At 51.7% G+C, this 18,235-nt stretch overlaps 1 protein-coding gene across 2 annotated transcripts in view; it reads left to right on the top strand.

The window, feature by feature from the left end:
• RABIF (RAB interacting factor) overlaps positions 1 to 3,800 on the top strand; it is a 4,241-nt gene extending 441 nt beyond the window's left edge. Inside the window, exons 2-3 of one of the 2 annotated variants that reach the window (XR_014230172.1) lie at positions 162 to 2,956; positions 3,377 to 3,798. Coding sequence is in view for 1 of the 2 variants with exons in the window: in XM_082330181.1 (XP_082186307.1) it covers positions 162 to 401 (240 nt within the window). In the remaining variant the exon portion in view is untranslated. Of the gene's footprint in view, positions 1 to 161 lie in introns of both variants that reach the window. The other variant, XM_082330181.1, reaches the window with a different exon arrangement.
• The last annotated feature ends 14,435 nt before the right edge of the window (positions 3,801 to 18,235 follow it).

Raw genomic sequence — 18,235 nt, 5'->3', positions numbered from 1 at the left:
ACCGGGAGGCGGCGGGGGGAGGGAGGGAGGCGGCGGGGGGAGGGAGGGAGGGGGGGGAGGGAGGGAGGGAGGGAGGGAGGGGGGGGAGGGAGGGAGGGGGGGGAGGGAGGGAGGGAGGCGCGCCCCCTGCCGGCGGGGCGGTGACGCTGTGTCTCCCGCAGCTGCTCCTGCCCGCCATGAGGAAGAAGGCGGCGGCGGCGGCGGGCGGCGGCGGGGACCTGGTGCGGGAGCACTGGCTGGTGCGCGACATGTTCTCCTTCGAGAACGTGGGCTTCACCCGCGACGTGGGCAACGTCAAGTTCCTGGTGTGCGCCGACTGCGAGGCGGGGCCCATCGGCTGGCACTGCCTGGACGACAAGGACAGCTTCTACGTGGCGCTGGAGCGCGTGGCCCACGAGTGACGCCCGGGCTGGGGACGGCGGCCACGGTCCCGGCGGCCACGGTCCCGGGCACGCGCTCGGGGAGCTGGGCTCGGCCACCGGGAACCCCGCCTGCGCCGCGGCCCGGCAGCGACGGGCTGAGCCAAGGCCCAGCGGATGGCCGCGGCTCGGCCGCCCCACAGCCCGCGGCCTGGCTGCCCTGCACCTGACTGACCGCAGCCTGGCTACCCCGCGGCTGGACTGGCTCGCAGCCCAGCTGGCCACCCCACAGCCCAGACCCACCGACTGACCGGCACCAAGACGCACGGCACCGGCACAGCCAGCTCCTCGCCTGAGCCCACGCGGGCAGGACGAGGGTCCTGTGACCGGCAGGGACGGCTCACTGTGACGATTTTCCCAAATAGCTTGTTCCGCCACTGTTGCTAGAAGCGGCCCCGGGCCTTCCTGGCTGCCCTCTGTCACATCTTCCTGCTGTGGCTGCTGTTCTTCAAACGTGCCAAGATGTTGTTGGTTTGTGACACAGCCACGTAAATGTGGGTGCTGGCACGAGGGCAGGGGGAGGACAGGACCACTGCATTGAATCATCGTGGCAACTTAAATTGTCTGAACTACAGACAAAGCAGTTAATAGGATTTAAGGCTGTATCTTCTGTTGATTTTTCAGAAGAAATGTTCCCTGCCCCAAAGCCTAACGTTTAGGTTCTCTAAAACCTCATCCTATTTGACAACCGTAACCTGTAAGAGTATATGGCACCTAAAGTGTGTGTAAGGCATTTTAACTAACATCGTATGCAGTTTTCTTAACTGAGTACATGGATATGAAATAAGATACAGGTGGAGTTTGCAGATAGCACAGGCTGATAGAAAGTCAAATAAAGAAAATGTACGAGATCATGGTATTTCCAGGCAGCAAGAATGAAGAGATTCCAACCTGAAAAGGATTTGAATCATTGGACAAGCAGTGTCCAGTGACGGAGTGTCTCAGTGCTGAAGAATGTCAAAACATCCCTGTGTGTATTAAACAGAGAAGTCGGGAAGGAATTTCTCTTCTGTGAGAGCAGCTGGTAGGAGCAATGCTGGGATCTCGTGTCCAGTTTTGGTCTCTGCGTTTTAAATATGGGCACAACGCTGACTGACGATTGCAGGAGGCTGCAGCAGCCGTGGTTCTGGCTGTATTGATCTGTCAGTAATTGTGGTCCAGTTTGCATTCCGCTTTTGCAAACCCCTGTATGAATAATACAGCAGCTTTACAGCGATCGTCTCGGGTCACAGAGGAGATGCCTTACTGCAGGAGGCGTGTCAGTGTGCTGTGCTAATAAACACTTTTGGTACCGATGCAGCTGTAAAGGCACAACTGTCATTGTGCTGGGATGATGAAGTTGTATTTGCCACCAAAATCAAGATTGGTTGTACTTAAAGATTAGCAATGTTGCTGCCACAAGGCTGTGGGAGAGACCTTTTCCTCGCTCCTCTGCTAGAGCACTTTTGCTGGCAGGAGTCTGTAAGGCAGGCGCAGCCTCAGGTGGATTTTCCAGAAAGGCATCCTGACAGCGGGCGCGGGAGAAACAAGTCCTGTCTTCTTCCAGTGCTTGAGCACCTGCACTTTTCAAATTTGGAGACTCTGCCTTAATGTAGAACAACCACAATGTTGGCTGTTCTGGGGCTGCTCCGTCAGAAGCTCTGCTGTGGGCAGTCGAGGTTTGTTAATGGGAGGGGGAGAGGCGTGACACCGTAGTCTGGTGATGAAGGCTCCCACTTGGGTAGGAGGCGAGTCTTGTGCTGTGTCCTCGCTAAATGTGTCAGATGCACGTTTGACATGAAAACTGTGCTGCTTTCCTCCTGCCCTTCTTGTCTTTTAGCCCGAAGCCCAGTAACTGAACAGATTCATCGAGGAAGCGTACCTGGAAGGGCGGGAGAGCTTCATTTGGGTTCTGCACAGGCACAACGAAATAGTGGGATCGTGTCACTTCAAGTTCACACTTTCACTTAGATTGTTGTCTGTTAGGGAATGTGTTTTGACCTGTGATACCTAGATTATAGTCCATGTTACAAAAATATAAAATGTGCTGTGCAATAGTTTCAGTTTGAAGACACCACTGTGCAGAACAGGCTTGTGGGTATCGGCTTGATTAATGCTGAGTAAATGACACTTCTCAAAAGAATGGAACGTGGATTCCTGGTGTTGGGGAGCAGTCGGTGGGTGGCACTGGGACGGAGCTGAGGTGGTGGCAGCAGCTTTTCCCAGTCGGCAGGGAAAAGGCCGCCTTCACATCAGCACTGCAGCAACTTGCATCCACTTCAGCGTGGCGTTGCTCAGCGGTGGTGAGTCATGAAAGCTCCTCCTGCCCTTCAGTGTGAGAGGAGAGATGTGCTGGATGGATACATCCTCCACGGGATCCAGGTTTGGTTCCTGCTGACTCTTAAATGTGAAGTAGGATCACACAGATTGTGGAAATGCTAAGAAGAAATACACAGTCTGTTAGGACTTCATGGGAGGAAGCTTTTGTACCATGAGATCTTGGGATCTTTCAAGCTCGGGTAGGATCTTGGCTTCCTGCAGCTTGGAGAAGCCGTGAGGTACGCCCTTGAAGTCCAGGTAGCGCAGGCAGGGGCGCGGTGCCGGTGAAGGGGCAGCCATGCAGTAGAGCTCTGGAGTTTGCTGGTGCTCGGGAGCCCATCACCTGGGCTGATTTGTATCCCGAGAGCTGACGTGAGAATTACGAGGGGGGCGGGGAAGTGGCGAAGAGGGAAAAGGCAGCATCACTGTGTGGAATTTGAGCCCAGGCAGTTCCATGGTGATGTTAACTGAAATTTAGAGGAAAGTCTGCAGTCAGCAAACCTCGCCTTACGGGGAAGGTCTGTGTTTATGCGACAGACAGCACCATCAGATTTGGGAGCATCTAATGAAGTGCTGAACAGGTTTTGTGTTAATGAGAGCTAATAAAAATTTGGATAGTCTCACAAATAAACATAATCTTTTCACTGCTTTTTATCTAGCACGTTGAAAAACTGTTTTCCAGTTACCTGCAGGAACTTCTAGGAAAAGAAGGATAGACAAGAGCCCACCTTCAGGTACGGGAAGCACTTACACAAGACCTGTTAACGCTCATCTTGCAGCCGATCTTTCTCTATCATCAACAAGACAGAGCAGAAACCCTTATTTCCACGTGCAGATCACTTTTAATTTGAAAATGGATTCTTCTACATAAATAGTTGCATAGACTTTACTCATAAGGCCTGTTCTGTGTTAAGCTGTAGCACTGCCGAGAGAGGGAACGCTAACGAACCTGCTCCCTTGCGCCGGCCGATCCCGCCAGCGCGGTGGGTGAGGGACACAAAACCTCCGCACCTGGGGCCTTGCCTCAGTGCTGCTTTTGGGTGGGGGCAAATAATCACAGTTTTGTCTTATTGCTTGCCAATTTGAATTTAAGGCATGGCTGTTTGTATTGGTTAGGTGTTTATATACCGTAAATGTATTTAGGATGGATAAAACCAAATCTTGCTCCACTCTGACTCAGGTATTGAGACTGGTTCACAGCCCCAAAACCATGGCCTGGGCTGAGGCTGGCATTGACACCTTGTGTCACTTCACCTCTCCACTCCCTTTCCCACCCAAACCTCTCCCTCCAGCCGCCTGCTGAACCCTTTGCTGCGACTGTTCCGTTTGCTAACGTAGTGTAAAGCTGCCAGTTCTTTTCTTGGGCTGCTGGGTTGGAGCACGGGAGTTTGAGCTCTGCAGCCCGCGTGAGATAATGGGGAGGCAATGACAAGGTGCAGGTCTTCCCGTTTCTGGCAGCAGGAGGCTGTGAGATCAGCTGAGCTGTCTTGGGTGGCTGCCACAAGTCATCCCTTGCCAAGAGGTCGCAGTCGCACTCTTCCTACCCTAAATTCAGTGCATTTCACTGGAATAGGTAAGTGGTGCTCGGAGCAGGGACTGGAATTCAAGGCTCCCTCTTTCCCCAGCTCTGCAAGTCAGGAAAAAGGTCTTGGTTTCTGGGCCTGACAACACCCAAGGTCTCTCCATGATTGCTTATCTCTTTAACAGAAGAAATCTTTGGCAGAGCAGTTATGACAATATGGGCTTTGAAGTAATGGCTTGGAGGACTTTGCTGTTTGCCTCCCTGCTGTGTTGTAGAGCTCTGCCGTTCCTGCTGGTCCTCACGTAGGCAGCCAGGAGGGCTCAGGGAGGCTCTCGGCAGTACCCGCAGCTCAGCGTGGCTGCGGAACCTGCTGCCACCGTGCACAGGGCCACCAAAATGATCCGAGGTCTGGAGCACCTCTGCTGTGAGGACAGGCTGAGAGAGCTGGGGGTGTTCAGCCTGGAGAGGAGAAGGCTGTGGGGAGACCTTATTGTGGCCTTTCAATACTTAAAGGGGGCTTATAAGAAAGATGGGGACAGACTTTTCAGCAGGGCCAGTAGCGATAGGACAAGGGGGAATGGTTTTAAACTAAAAGATGGGAGATTCAGACTGGATATAAGGAAGAAATTTTTTACAATGAGGGTGGTGAAACACTGGCAAGGGTTGCCCAGAGCGGTGGGAGATGCCCCATCCTTGGAAACATCCAAGGCCAGGCTGGACGGGGCTGTGAGCAACCTGATCTGGTTGGAGCTGTCCCTGCCCATTGCAGGGGGATGGACGGGATGGGCTTCAAAGGTCTCTTCCATCCCAAAGCTTTCTGTGAGTCTATGATTCTATGGAGATGAGGAGCTCAGCAGAGTTCAGAAAAGAGCTGTGGATTGATAAAAACAAGGCCAGTTTCGCTAGGAGAGGTGTTCTTGGCATTACAGCTACATCACTTGCCTTGCTTATTTCCCTAAACCACCAGCGCTACAGAGCAGAACTGTTACGCCACGTGAACAGATACTGCCGTATCAGCACGGGCACTTCGTACAACGCATGGGTGTTTGGGAGAAGAGGGATATCTGAAATGTGTTACAAATGTTCTCTGAAGGTCATTTTCTGTGCCTGCATTACGCTCCCTGGCAGGAACAAGAAAAGTAGGAGGAAAGGAAACAATAGAGGGGAAATAGCTTCAGGGTCCTTCAACAAATAGGGTGGGGAAATGCTTCCCTGCCTCCCGCAAAGCCAGGTTAATAAAGGCCAAACCCTAGAATCAAAGGAACACTAAACCACCAAGTATTTTGCCTAAAACCGCCAAGTATTTTGCAGCTGCTGGGGGACACGAAAAGAAACCGCAGCAGATGAGTGGAACTTGCCATAAAAGTGCAAAGAGAAAATGAGGGCTTTGATAAAAGCCAGCTTTATGCTCCTTTTAGCCAATAATTTCTGTTATGCATTTCAGCACAAATACTTTTGTGCTGAGTTGCGAGTCAGCCAGGTTCTTAAAGCGCAGCTTTCTTACAAGTGCAGCTGGACCGTTTTGTGTGGGTGAGGGCGGAGAAGAGGGAGACAGTGGTCCGGCAATCCAGATGGGAGTTACTGAGCCGTGGGGCTGCGCCCCCGGCTGAGCAAGAGAAGCTGTGCCGGGATAGAGTTAATTTTCTCCATAGCAGCTGGTATGGGGCTGCGTTTTGGATTTGTGCTGAAAACAGCGTTGATACCACAGGGACGTTTGGCTGTCTTCGCAGGAGTGTGCTTCAGAGGAGGTGCACTGGCGTCTGAAAATTATCTGACCCGGCACAGAGTGAAAATGAAGTGCTTTGCTCCCTAAATGCAGTCACTGAGGAAGAGTGAGCTGGGTCACTGAGATAATGCTTCCACCTCCCGAGAGGGGAAAGCAGGCTCTGGGAAAATTGTTTCTTGCATCCTTCCTAAAACGTAATCCAGAGTGGCACAGTCCAGCCTAGGGGTTGCTGCAGTTCAGCTTTGTAAGTACTGTGTGGCTGAATCGGAGAGAGCTACACGGCTGGAAACAGCTCGTGGCAGAGGCTCTATCCCTTGATCATCGCCTGGTCACTTCCTAGGGGCCTCAGTTTTGTCTTTGGTGAAAATACGAACTGTTCAGATACAGCTTCTGCATGGAGAAATACCCGGTTACCCTTCCCTCCTTTGCACAATTAAATCAGATTATATCTAGGCTGGGGGTGGAGGGGAACAGCCCGAGGCAGGCTGTAATCTCATAAATGCAGTTGGGCCTGAAAGTGGGGCATGTTCTGACCAAAGCAGCCGCTGTTCAGCCGCCAGAGGAGGCCAAAGCAGTAAGAGCCAGAGCTGTGTTGTCTCCAGCAGCCTGCCCGCCTGGCGGCTGTCAGCCTGGCAGGACAGGTCAGAACCGCAGGCGAAGTCTGTCCTTGAGAAGTCTTTCAGGGCAATTTGCGGCATCGATAGGAGCCCCGTGTCCCTGGGGCGAGAAGCTGCGCTAGGAGAGTTCCCTGCGTGGATGCATTCATCCACACTTCTCACTGGGGAAGCAGCAGGGAGCGTGTGTGTGCTCAGCTGGGCTTCTGCTCCCCCTTTCATGTTCCGTATTTTCCAGGAGCCTCTGAATTCCCCCGGAGGAAGGGAGACAGTTGCCAGCCTTAATCGCCGTGCATGCAGAGGCAGAGTGCTCTTGTCTGAGTGCTGCCAGGAGTCACCCGCTGCCGTTGTTCAAACCCAGTTGGAAGAGATGCCCTGAGAGCAAGGGAAAATAAGCAAAGCCGTGTCAGCACAGGTATCCTTCCCCTCCTCGAGCAGCTGGCTCTGCACGCTGCCTGGAACACTATTAACAGCCTGCTCTTTCCATGGCAAACATCCAGACTGCAGCTCGTTGCAGGATCCCTGGTTAATTTGGAATCTCTTGCAATGGAGCGCGAGGACATGGCTCCCAGAACTTGCTGCCTCGTGCTTTCCTGGGGAGGGAGCAGCCTGTGACTCCCGCTCTCTAAAACAGGCAGAAGGACTCGATTCTCTGTCAAACTGTGGCAGCTCCAAGGGGCCAGCACCAAAAAGGCTAGGAGGAAAGAAGTGCTGGGACTCAGCAAACCCAGGACCCAACTCCTGAGGAGAAAAGGCGCTTGGAGAAAGGCGCAGCTTCAGCCTCTGGTGGGAGGAACCTCCCTTCATAAGGAATAACCAGGAGCGAGAGCTGTAGCTGCGGGTGTCGGCAGCGATTTGGAGGCTCAGTGCCCTCGGCAGCTCGATGCCTGCTGCAGCCACAGGTCCCGCTGTTTGGCTCTGGTGCCGATGCTCCACAAGGCCCCCACGATGCCAGCAGCGCTCACGGGGATCTGGTTCCACCCCTTCCCTGCAGGGCTCTGCTGGGATTTGGGGATTTCTGTTGGTAACCCAGCAAAGGCAATGTCTGTGTGCAGCTGGCCTGTACCTGAGACCCAGTTCCTGATTCTGGGAGAGGTGAAGCTGCAGTGCCCAGTGCTGCCGCACGTACTCCGAGCAGCACAGCTTAAAGTGCAGCTTTATTTACTGGGAGCCTCTCGCTCTACTCCTTGGCCTCCCCTGCCTTCCAGGCCAGATTTGTACTGCTGCTGATGTAGCTAACCTGATGTTTAATTGGTGTTGACACAGATGTCAGCGAAGAGAGGTGGTTGTCACGTGCAGCTGCGCCATAAGGCCAATGCAGTGCTGAACTGGGTGCACTGGTTGCAGTGGGGGTCCTGCTGTGCACCTGCAAAGCCGTTCTGCCTTGTAGACGCAGCCCTCTGCAGGTTACTGTACCGCCTGGGGCTCCCTGGCCGAGTCAGGATGTGCAGTGCATTTAGCTCTTCGAGGCTAATGGGGAAAGGAGTGCTCAGCTCTGTTCTGATGCTCCTCTGCAATCGGTCAGCGTCACCGCGAGTTCACTGGGGATCTCAAATCTGAGACAGTTCACAGAAGAGTTTATGTTCCAACCCGCTTGATGGGTCAACAATCCATTGGATTCTCTTTAAAACCACCCTGTATGCACTTAGAATAGCAAGAGCCGACTCAGCTCTGTGACACGTCGCCCGAGCCGTGCTGCCTGACCGTCACAGATGGAGACGGCCCTGCCAGTGGCACCGCTGGACTATGGATGTGTTGTGGTTTAACCCCGGCCGGCAACTGAGCACCACACAGCCACAAGCTCACTCCCCCCGGTGGGATGGAGAATCGGAAGGGTAAAAGTGAGAAAAACCAATGGGTTGCGATAAAGACACTTCAATAATTAAAAAGAATTTTTTTTTTAAATGTAAGGAGTAAAAAACAACAAAGAGGAAAATAAAAAACAAGAAAAACAAGTGATGCAAAAGAAAGCAATTGCTCACCACCAACCGACCGATGCCCAGCCAGTCCCCGAGCAACGGCAGCCCCCGCCATCCTCTGTCCCCCAGCTTATTGCTGGGCATGACGCCATGGTGTGGGATGTCCCTGGGGGCAGCTGTCCCAGCCGTGTCCCCTCCCAGCGCCTTGTGCCCCCCAGCCCGCTCGCTGGTGGGGTGGGGTGAGGAGCAGAAAAGGCCTTGACTCTGTGTCAGCACTGCTCAGCAATAGCGAAACCTCCCTGTGTTATCAACACTGGTGTCAGCACAAATCCAAAACACAGCCCCACACCAGCTGCTATGAAGAAACATAACTCTTTCCCAGCCAAAACCAGTGCAGGATGTGAACTGTCTGCGACATTCGCTAACTGCGCCATCAGCTGCCTGGTTTCTTGGTCAAAAGACCCACGCAGCAAAGAATCCATACAGGTGGGAATGTCCAACGCTGGAAATACGAATAAGTTGGTAGACGATGCTACTGCTTGACCGGGGAAGAAGGTTAACTTCACAGTGAGAGAGATCCAGTCTCATGGGTGATTTTTAGTTACCCACACAAAAAGAGGCCAATTATCGTAGCAGGACAGGACAAGGTGTATTTTCAGTATCTAAACCAAAAGTTAGTGGTGGAGAACACCACAAAATTTGTAGGCCAGGGTCCATTTACTCCCAGGTAACGAACAGAACCAGGGCCAAGACCAATAGAGGCAATACAGTTACCAAAGTCTGACACAATTTGAGACGGAGGGGTACCAGCCTGCACGGCAACACAAAACTCGCAATACAGAGCTGGCACTGCGAATAGGTGAGTAAGTCAGAAGGCCTTTTAATTGTAAAGTAAAGAAAAAATAAGTGGACTTGATGGAGAAGCTGTTTCAGCTTCGACAAATGTCGGATGGAGGTTTGTTACCGCAGACTGGCAGGGAAGCAGGCAGGGAAGAAGTACGGTGTGGAAGTCAGGGCTGAAGTAGCGTTTAAAACAAGCAGGGAATGGAAGCAGCCCCTGCAACGTGGGCTTGCAGAGAACAAAAAAGTAGGGCAGGTAGTCAAGCCCATGCTTGCAGGAGCAGGATTAAAACAGTTGGAAGAACAAATAATGTAAGATTTAAGAGCAGCAAATGTATTTAAGGCCATTAAAACCAGGATCTTATTTAAGGATTACCTACAAGAAGCCACACTAATAGCACATTAAGGTTACAAAGTCAAATGATCAAGGTAGAGAATGCTGCTATTAAACTTGCTCGTGAGACGTTAATCCCCCGTGCGTATACGTTCTGCTGCAGTTCTGCTGGCTGTCACGTAGGAAATCTCACAAAACAAAAGGGAAGCCCAGCCCTTTGGGGCTCCACTCTGGCAGCTCAAGCACATCCTTCCACTTGTTTTGACACTCCCTGCAGGGAGAGGACCAGGTATAAACAGGGCAGAATCATATAATTAGAGATAAAGCCTCTTGCGCATGCTCGGTGTTCAGGAGGGGAATGATGCCTTCCCCTGTACGAACTTTTCTAGCTGTGTCTTCTGCACTCATCCTTCCCATATCTAAGGATTTCCAGCCCATCTGGAACAGGGAGTGTTTAGGTCAGAAATTAATTCAGCCCTGTCTAGTTGGATAGTTTTCAGCTCTAAATGAAAGATATTTCTTGGCAGCCAGCATACGTTCCCAAAACCCTCCTGGAGAATCCCTGTCCTCCCATGGCGGTCTGGCCTGAGATCAGTGGATTAAGCATTTCCACCTGTTGTACATTCTCCCCAAATTGTTCCTCCTTTTGCTGCGTGCGGCACTTGAGATAAAATGTACAGATATGCATGATGGGATAAACATCTCGCACTGCAATCAAAGCCCAGCGATATGAACTGGTTTGTCACAGGGTTTGCAGTGTCCCACTCAGACCTGTGCATCCCAGGTAGCCGGGTGCACCTCCACTTGCACAACCAGTTCCTTTGCAGGGCCCTGCCCCCAGCGCCCTGCCGGCAGAGCTCTGTTTGCTTCCCTTCCCGGGCAGGGCTTGTTGATATTCAACTTGCTGAGGAAATGGAAATCTGCTGTGTACATACCTCCTGCTACAGGGTGACCCTTCTGCACCCTGGACATGGCAGCAGGGAGAGGTCTAGCAAAAGAGCTGCAGTGGTTTCCGATTTTAAACCGATGCAGCAAAACAGAGCGTTCCATGCTGGGTGTCTCCTATTGATTCGCACGATTCATTTCGTTCACATCAATACATTCAGGCAGCAAAGGGCACAGTGCTCTCTGCTCCTGCAGCTGCGGACTGCTGGCATGCGGTCCATAAATGCCATCCGGACCTGAGTGGCCAGATGAGCTAGTTCAGGCAGTACACGACCGTAGCCAGTGCTAAACCAACTAAAAAAATCTCATCACACAGCACAGGAAAGTACTTGTTTTCCTCATTCTTGCTAGCTAGGCTTCATGCAACAGTTTTCCTTACCTGCCATTCCCTTCCCAGTCTACAGAGAAAAAAAAGAACAAAATCCCTGTTTTGCTTGCCCTTCCACCTCTCCAAAAGGCTAACCAAGGTGCTGCTTTACTTGGTGTCAGGAACCTTGTCCCTCTCCACCCTCTGCACAGCTGAGAGTGTATTTTGCAACACCCAAAGGTCGGGGCTGTGCAACAGGAGGCCCCATACAAGTCCATAGCAAGCTGCCCTAGGCGGGGTGTCAGGCCTGTCTTCTAGAGGAGAAGGATTAGACCAGATCAGATGATCACAAGTGAACTGCACCCAGTGTTGCAAAGGAAGATTAAAACAAAACCACAATACATGAATCATCACGGAATCACAGAATCCTTAAGGTTGGAAAGGACCTCTGAGATCATCGAGTCCAACCTGTTAACCTGACTGCCTGGCCCACCTCTAAGCCATGTCCCTCAGAACCACATCCACACGTTTTTTGAACACTTCCAGGGACTGTGATTGCACCCCTGCCCTGGGCAGCCTGGGCCAGGGCCTGACCGCTCTCGCCATGAAGAAATTTTTCCTAACTTCTGATGTTAACCTCCCCTGGCACAACTTGAGGCCATTTACTCTTGTCCCATCGCTTGTTCCTGGGGAGAAGAGACCGACCCCCCCGGCTCCAGCCTCCTTTCAGGCCGTTGCAGAGAGCGATGAGGGCTCCCCTCAGCCTCCTCTTCTCCAGGCTGAGCCCCCCCAGCTCCCCCAGCCGCTCCTCCCCAGCCTTGTGCTCCAGCCCCTGCCCCAGCCTCGCTGCCCTGCTCTGGCCACGCTCCAGCCCCTCCATGGCCGCCTTGGGGTGCGGGGCCCAGCGCTGAGCACAGCATTCGAGGGGCGGCCTCACCAGTGCCCAGCACGGGGGGACGATCCCTGCCCTGCTCCTGCTGGCCACACCGTTCCTGATACAAGCCAGGGTGCCACTGGCCCTCTTGGCCACCTGGGCACCCTGCTGGCTCGTGTTCAGCGGCTGTCGACCAGCACCCCCAGGCCCTTTCCCGCCGGGCAGCTCCCAGCCGCTCCTCCCCACGCCTGCAGCGGTGCCTGGGGTTGCTGTGCCCCCAGGGCAGGACCCGGCCCTGAGCCTTGCTGCCCCTCACCCCGGGGCCTGGGCCCATCGACCCGGCCTGGCCAGGGCCCTCTGCAGAGCCTCCTGCCCCCCAGCAGATCAACGCTCCCGCCCAACGTGGTGTCGGCTGCAAACTGACTGAGGGTGCCCTCCATCCCCTCGTCCAGGTCATCGATAAAGACATTAAACAGAACCAGCCCCAATACTGAGCCCTGGGGAACACCACTCATGAAGATGCCTGTCAAGGCAGTTCGGAAGGAATTCCTTGCCAACAGTAAAAAATACCTGTTCCTCTAACAATACAGCACCCCAAATCCAGAAGGAGACTCTCTGTTACCTTCACAGACCCTGGCAAGGCATTCAGCTGCCTGTAGGGAACGGGGCAGGATAAAACAAAGACCTGGAGCCAGATGATAGTTTGGGATGAGAAAATACAGGCTAGTGGTTCAGGAGTTCTCTGAGACAGGAACCTGTGAAGGTGGGGAGAATATCCTGGGGTAGTGATGCTGTTACGCTGGCCCTCTTCTCCATTCTTCCCAAGGCATATGCTATGGGCCACCAGGAGAGAAATAACACTGAGCTCAGCAGGCATCTGTCTGATCCAGAGTGACTCTTCTTACATTTATGTCCTTTGCAATTTCCTCATGTGTGTAGTCGCCCCAGGATTAAAAATTGTATATCTAAAACGAACCTCTCGTTCTCTGCCACACCGCCAAAAGAGCCAGGAGGCATTAATAATGCAAAGAGGGACCCCACACCAGCACAACAGCGCAAACATTCAGCCCAGCACTAATTGCTCCTGTGTCAGCCTGTGACAGATGCACCCGGGATCAGCACGGACGTGGGCCCTCGCTTGCAACAACCCCCTTGTTGTGCGCACGTCCAGGCGATCAATCCCTGCTTTGGAAGGCACCACCCCATCTCGCCCTCAGCGCGGAGCCCCGCAGCCTGCTGACAAATCAATACCCTCCCGGCTGCCCCTGCGCCGGGAAGGGAAGGGGCCGCGTTTGGGAATGATTAACTACGTTACACCTTCCCCCACCTCTGAAACTCAGTCTGGTCCCTGACCCCAACCATGTGTTTTCCTGGTGCTGTTTAATCTGACCAAGAGAAAACCTGGGTGCTCATTTTGGGAAAAGCGATGAGGAAAGAATGGGAGCAAAGAATGAAAGTACATGGGGTACCACTAGTGTCTGGGAGCTAAGAAAGAATATTTTTAGATGGCAAATGACACAGGGAGTCACGAGCAGGTGGCTATAAAGGCTGCAGCCAGCCACAGCCGTGCCCCGCTGCAATGGGAGAGAGGTGAGGAGTGATCAGATCTGTCCCCACTCGCCTGGGTTGTGCGATTCACCATATCAGAAGGTGAAATCCCTGTTAAGGAACGGGCTGCTGCAACATGCTAATTCCTGCTGTAAGCTGCTGTGAGCACGTCACGTCCCTTCACCAGCTCCCAGCCAATGTCCGGGGTCAGCTCCAGATCTTGCATCTAGAATTTAAAGTAATTAATAAAATCAATTCTATTAGAGACTGGAAGCGTCATTCAGAGCCACAGAACAAAACCCATCCCTGAGGAGCAAGGCCCTCACGCTGATTAGGTGCCCTCCCGACCCTGGCCTGAAATGGGCTGAAGCATCTCACGGTGCAAGGTTGGGGGCCACCGGGTACGACTCAAACTAGAGCAGGAAAATCCGCACTGCCCAGGGCCACGCAGAGTCCCCGCCTGGTCTCACCCCGCGTCTGCCCTGTTGCTACGTAGAAATTTTCCAAACAGGCATCTGGATTTGGTTTTCTGGGCTTCCTAAAGGAGCCATTTCGGAGGGAGAGTCTCTCTCCCATGACACAGTCAGAGGGGCTGTACGCTTCTGGGAGGAGCCAGATATAAAGCCAGGGTGACGTCCACAGGATTCAGGATGAGTATTTCAAACTGAATGAATTTGCAGTCAGAGAGGAGGAGGTGAACCTGAGTATGGAAAAAATGAAGTCTTGGTAAAGCGTTGTCCCCATAGCGATGAAATCTGAACATTTTATGCTAGCTATGCACACGCAGCCATCAATTCTCACACCCAGATGAGTTTTCTGTGACCTGGGAATGAAGAGGAGTCAAGACCTCACTGGAATCTATGCAGCACATTGCTGTTGTCAGTCTCAGTGCTGGAAAACGGTGCGTGGAAATCCCAGGTCATCTCAAATCCACATATCCATGTCGAATACAGACAGGTAGTTAGCAGACAGACACAGGGTTAAGGCTATCACATTTTTAGGAATTCACTGATAGAAGTGCATGTGCATGCATTATTTATCCAACGCTTCTAAGAAAGAACAGAAAGCAAGAGCTGCATAGTTGCACATGCAAAGAAGGTTCATCCGAAACCCTCGAGAATCCCCAGACCCACGGAGACTTTATCGCAAATACACTGCAAGTCCAGCGTTTTCTGAAAGTGTCATATTCACTGAATACACGGTACGCAGCCAACGTCTGTGCTCTGTGCGCCTTGATGGCATTACCAAACACAGAGAAATCCTGGACAAACGTAAAGAATTCTCGTACTGCACGCAGAAATAATCTCCAGCAGGAAAAGAGAATGAGTTCAAGAAAACTTGGATACACGATAGCACTTGACATTATTATTTAGTCAGACTAAATCAAACACATTTCAGCCCACAATAAACATTTTTCTGGGTATCCAGCAATGCAAGCTTCTGTAAGACTGGGTTATTTCTCATCAGTGCATCAAGTACGGAAAGGCATACCGAAGCAAACTCCTCAGCAAACAGCCATGGTCCCGCTGTCTTGGTGCCCCTTTTTAAGCCACACGAGAAGCACACCGAAGCCCAGGGAATGAAGTTTTATTGCAGCTGGTGCAGTATGACAGAACAGGTTTCAGCTGCCCAAGTGGCGGTATGAAATCTGATGAAGTAGCATCAAAACCTGTTTTTCTCACCAAAGTCTGACAAATACTTCATGCAGCTGGAGCAGTCCTGGTGAATCCAGATTAGCGGGGATAACACCACTTTTCAGAGCTGAGGTACATGTCAAAAATCCATTTCCCAACAGCTGTTAAGACAAATCAGACCAGGTAATTAGGACAGTAGTTAAGTATGTGAAAACTCAGTTTAAGCTGGACCAGGGCATGCTATAACACCCCAGCCTGCCCTGAATCTCTGATTTCATTTGTTAACTAAGCTGAAAAGAGTACTCACTGCGTTCACAAAATGATACCATCTTAATTTTCTGCTTTTGCAAGGTGTCTGACCCTTCTAGCTTGATGGTCCTGCGACACTTCTAAAGGAGGATAAACCACAACAGGGTGATTCTGTACCATTGACACTTCAGGGTCTGACCCACTGCTAAACTGCACTGGCAGAGTTGAGAGGACAGCTAGAGCATTGTGCGTGTTCTCTCAGGGCAGAGCATTTTAAGAGCATGAATCAAGTCTTTCGAGCTCCTAAGAGTCCATCTCAATAAAACAAACGAGTCACCTTGAGGCAGTGGTTTAAAAATAATGAGATTTAAAAAAAAAAAAAAAATCATTGCGGGCACCTATTTTCCATATGTTTTAGAGCTTAGAGCAAACTTTGCTCATAGGTTGAAGATCTCCTTCGTAATTTGGAAGGGCAGAACAAAATATGAATGTATGGAATTCTCACAGATTCACCTGGTGCCTAAAATGGGAGGCTTTAAGGAGAAGCAAAAAAAGAGAACACTGAAATATAATATTTGTAATACAATCACAACATGTGGAAGAATGAAATCCAATCTGGCCTATTTTCTCTTTTATGCTGCAGGAAAAGGATTCCCAAAGCTGGGTTTGCAAAGGTCCAATCAGCCATGTGGTGCTGATATTTTTGTTTCCAACTGAGAAAAGCACAACAGATGAAAACAGGAGAGAAAAAGCACATTTAACTGCTCATTTTTTGCTCCAAAAAGAACAAAAGAAACTAAAATATTGTAGCTATTTTCCTCTTTCATCCGCCACTAGTAAGTGCTATGATGGCTTGTGATCACTTCAGGTGTGATCCCTCCCATCTGAGTGTGAACACCTACAACTGCAGGGTTCAGTTCTGCCTGTCTCAGACAACTAGAACTGTCCTGGTCTGCTTTCCTGAACAGCTTCGCTGAGGAGACTGTTGGAGCTGAAGACACTTTGCAGCTAAGGTCATAACCCAGCGAAGTTAGGCTAAGCAATTAGCATAAAGCAAAGGAGATGAAAAAACAGAAAGACAAGTTCTTTCAGGTCTCAGAGCTGACTGGAGCATATTAGAGAAGTTAGCTGGAACGGGGCCGGGGGTTATTAGAAGTTTAATATTGATTGGATTCTTCAAATATATACCAGCTTGATAGCACTAAACAGTTTGTACTTGTTGAGGATTAGATTACACAAAAGCAGAGAAGACTTATTTTTAGAAAACTAATTGCAAAGCTGTATGTATTCCCCTGATGTCAACAGGCCCAGCCACCCAGCTCATGGCTCAAAAAAAGGTTTCTGTTCCATACTCACAGTGTGCTTATTGAACAGGAGCCGGAGGAAATAGAAGCTTGCTTCTTGATATAGGTTCTTGTATGCGTGATCACTCCCAACCATCCCTCAAGCCTTTGTCAGCCTCCCTCTGGTGTGGGGACAGCCAAATTCCCTAAATACAGCCAGCGTAGGATTCTTATATCATACCTGGTTTTCAGTCACGCATTACATTTGGCATCATTCTTTGGAAAAAGAAGTATCTCAGTATTATTTGTGTTTTTTTCCCCTTCCTCCATCTCTGTCCTCTCTGGATCCTCTGATCCTTGCTTTCCAGAGGACTTTTGCCTTTCTTTTCTCTCAGTAATCCTGAGCGTGCACCCACGCAGGTTTCATTTCCACACCCTGTGTTGAAATGATCACAATGAAACGGATAATAGCAATAGTTGCATGCTTTAGTTACCATGCCCTTGAGATCAGCAGGAGTGAGGGGGTTCATCGCTTCCCACCACTCCTTCCAGCTGACCATAGACCCAGCCTGACACCACTCCACCACCCTCCCTTCAAAAGTATCACTTTTGTTTGGGCTGCTCACAGGAATGGAGGTCTACACAGGAAGAGGAAAACACGATCTACTTTGTTAGTGTTTAAAATTGTTTCACTACCTATCCTGCCGCGGAAGGTCAGCTCAGCAGGGGGAGAAGCAATTTCCTGAAACTGATGCCTGCGCATCCCTTGGAAGGATGGTGCTCCAGTTATCAAACTTTACATGCACACGCTACCCATGGCCGCTTTCCACCCGAGAAGGAAGTTTGGCAATCTCATTAATATTTCTGTTAATATAACCCTGAGGACACACCACAGGATTTTTACGCTTCCCATCTAAACACCCAACTTAAATCGGGGCATTTAAACACCAAAAGTACTGATTTCAGTAGGATCTACATGGCTTTCCAGATCTGGTCCTTTGGCTTTAAATCCTTTCCATTGTGTGACTCTTTATTCCAGTAACAGTTGGTACAAGCACTGCTTTGCCTGCTGACTGTGCGACGGAGCTATCTCCTCCCTCCTCGGAGGGAAAATATAAAGATTTGCCCACATCTCACTCTTCTACCCTCAGAGCTGAGCACTCCCACAGAGCCCGCCTGCGGCACCGGGGGTCTTTGGGTGTCCACGCTGTGGTCCAAGCCTTTGCCTCACACAGCCTGGCCGTTTCGCTGCCTACTTGAACTGGACTCAGTGTGCGCTGCCGGGCCAGGGAGGGCTGAGAGCAGCCCCGCAGCGCAGCCTGGCTCTCGGGGCAGCTGCCGCCCGGCCAGGGCTCCCCTGGGCTGAGCTCTCACCCCTCTGCCCGCCTCAGGCCTGTCCCGCCAGCGCGAGCGCTGACCGCCTGGCCCGCCCGCACCAACAGCAGGCCCGGGCCCCTCGGGTGGGCAAAGCTGCTCTCCCCACGCCTTCTCCTTCTCCGCGCCGGCCACCGGCTCCGGGGACAGCGATCCCCCGCCGCGGGCCCGCGCCGCCCGCCCAAGGGACGAGCGAAACCCGCAGCGGGGCCGACGAGCACCCGAGTCTGAGGGTGGAGGCGCCGGCCTCCGTTGGCGGGAAGACTAAGCCCCGCCTCCTCCCCGCCCCTGGTTACGAATCAACCAATAGCTAGCGTAGGAAGGTGAAATTCATATCTGCGATCCAATG

The sequence above is a fragment of the Platalea leucorodia genome (assembly GCF_965183815.1).
Source record: "Platalea leucorodia genome assembly, chromosome: 19".
In the NCBI taxonomy this organism is placed as follows: Eukaryota; Metazoa; Chordata; class Aves; order Pelecaniformes; family Threskiornithidae; genus Platalea; species Platalea leucorodia.
The sequence above is the reverse complement of the archived record's forward strand: the minus strand, read 5'-3'. Positions and strand labels throughout refer to the sequence as shown.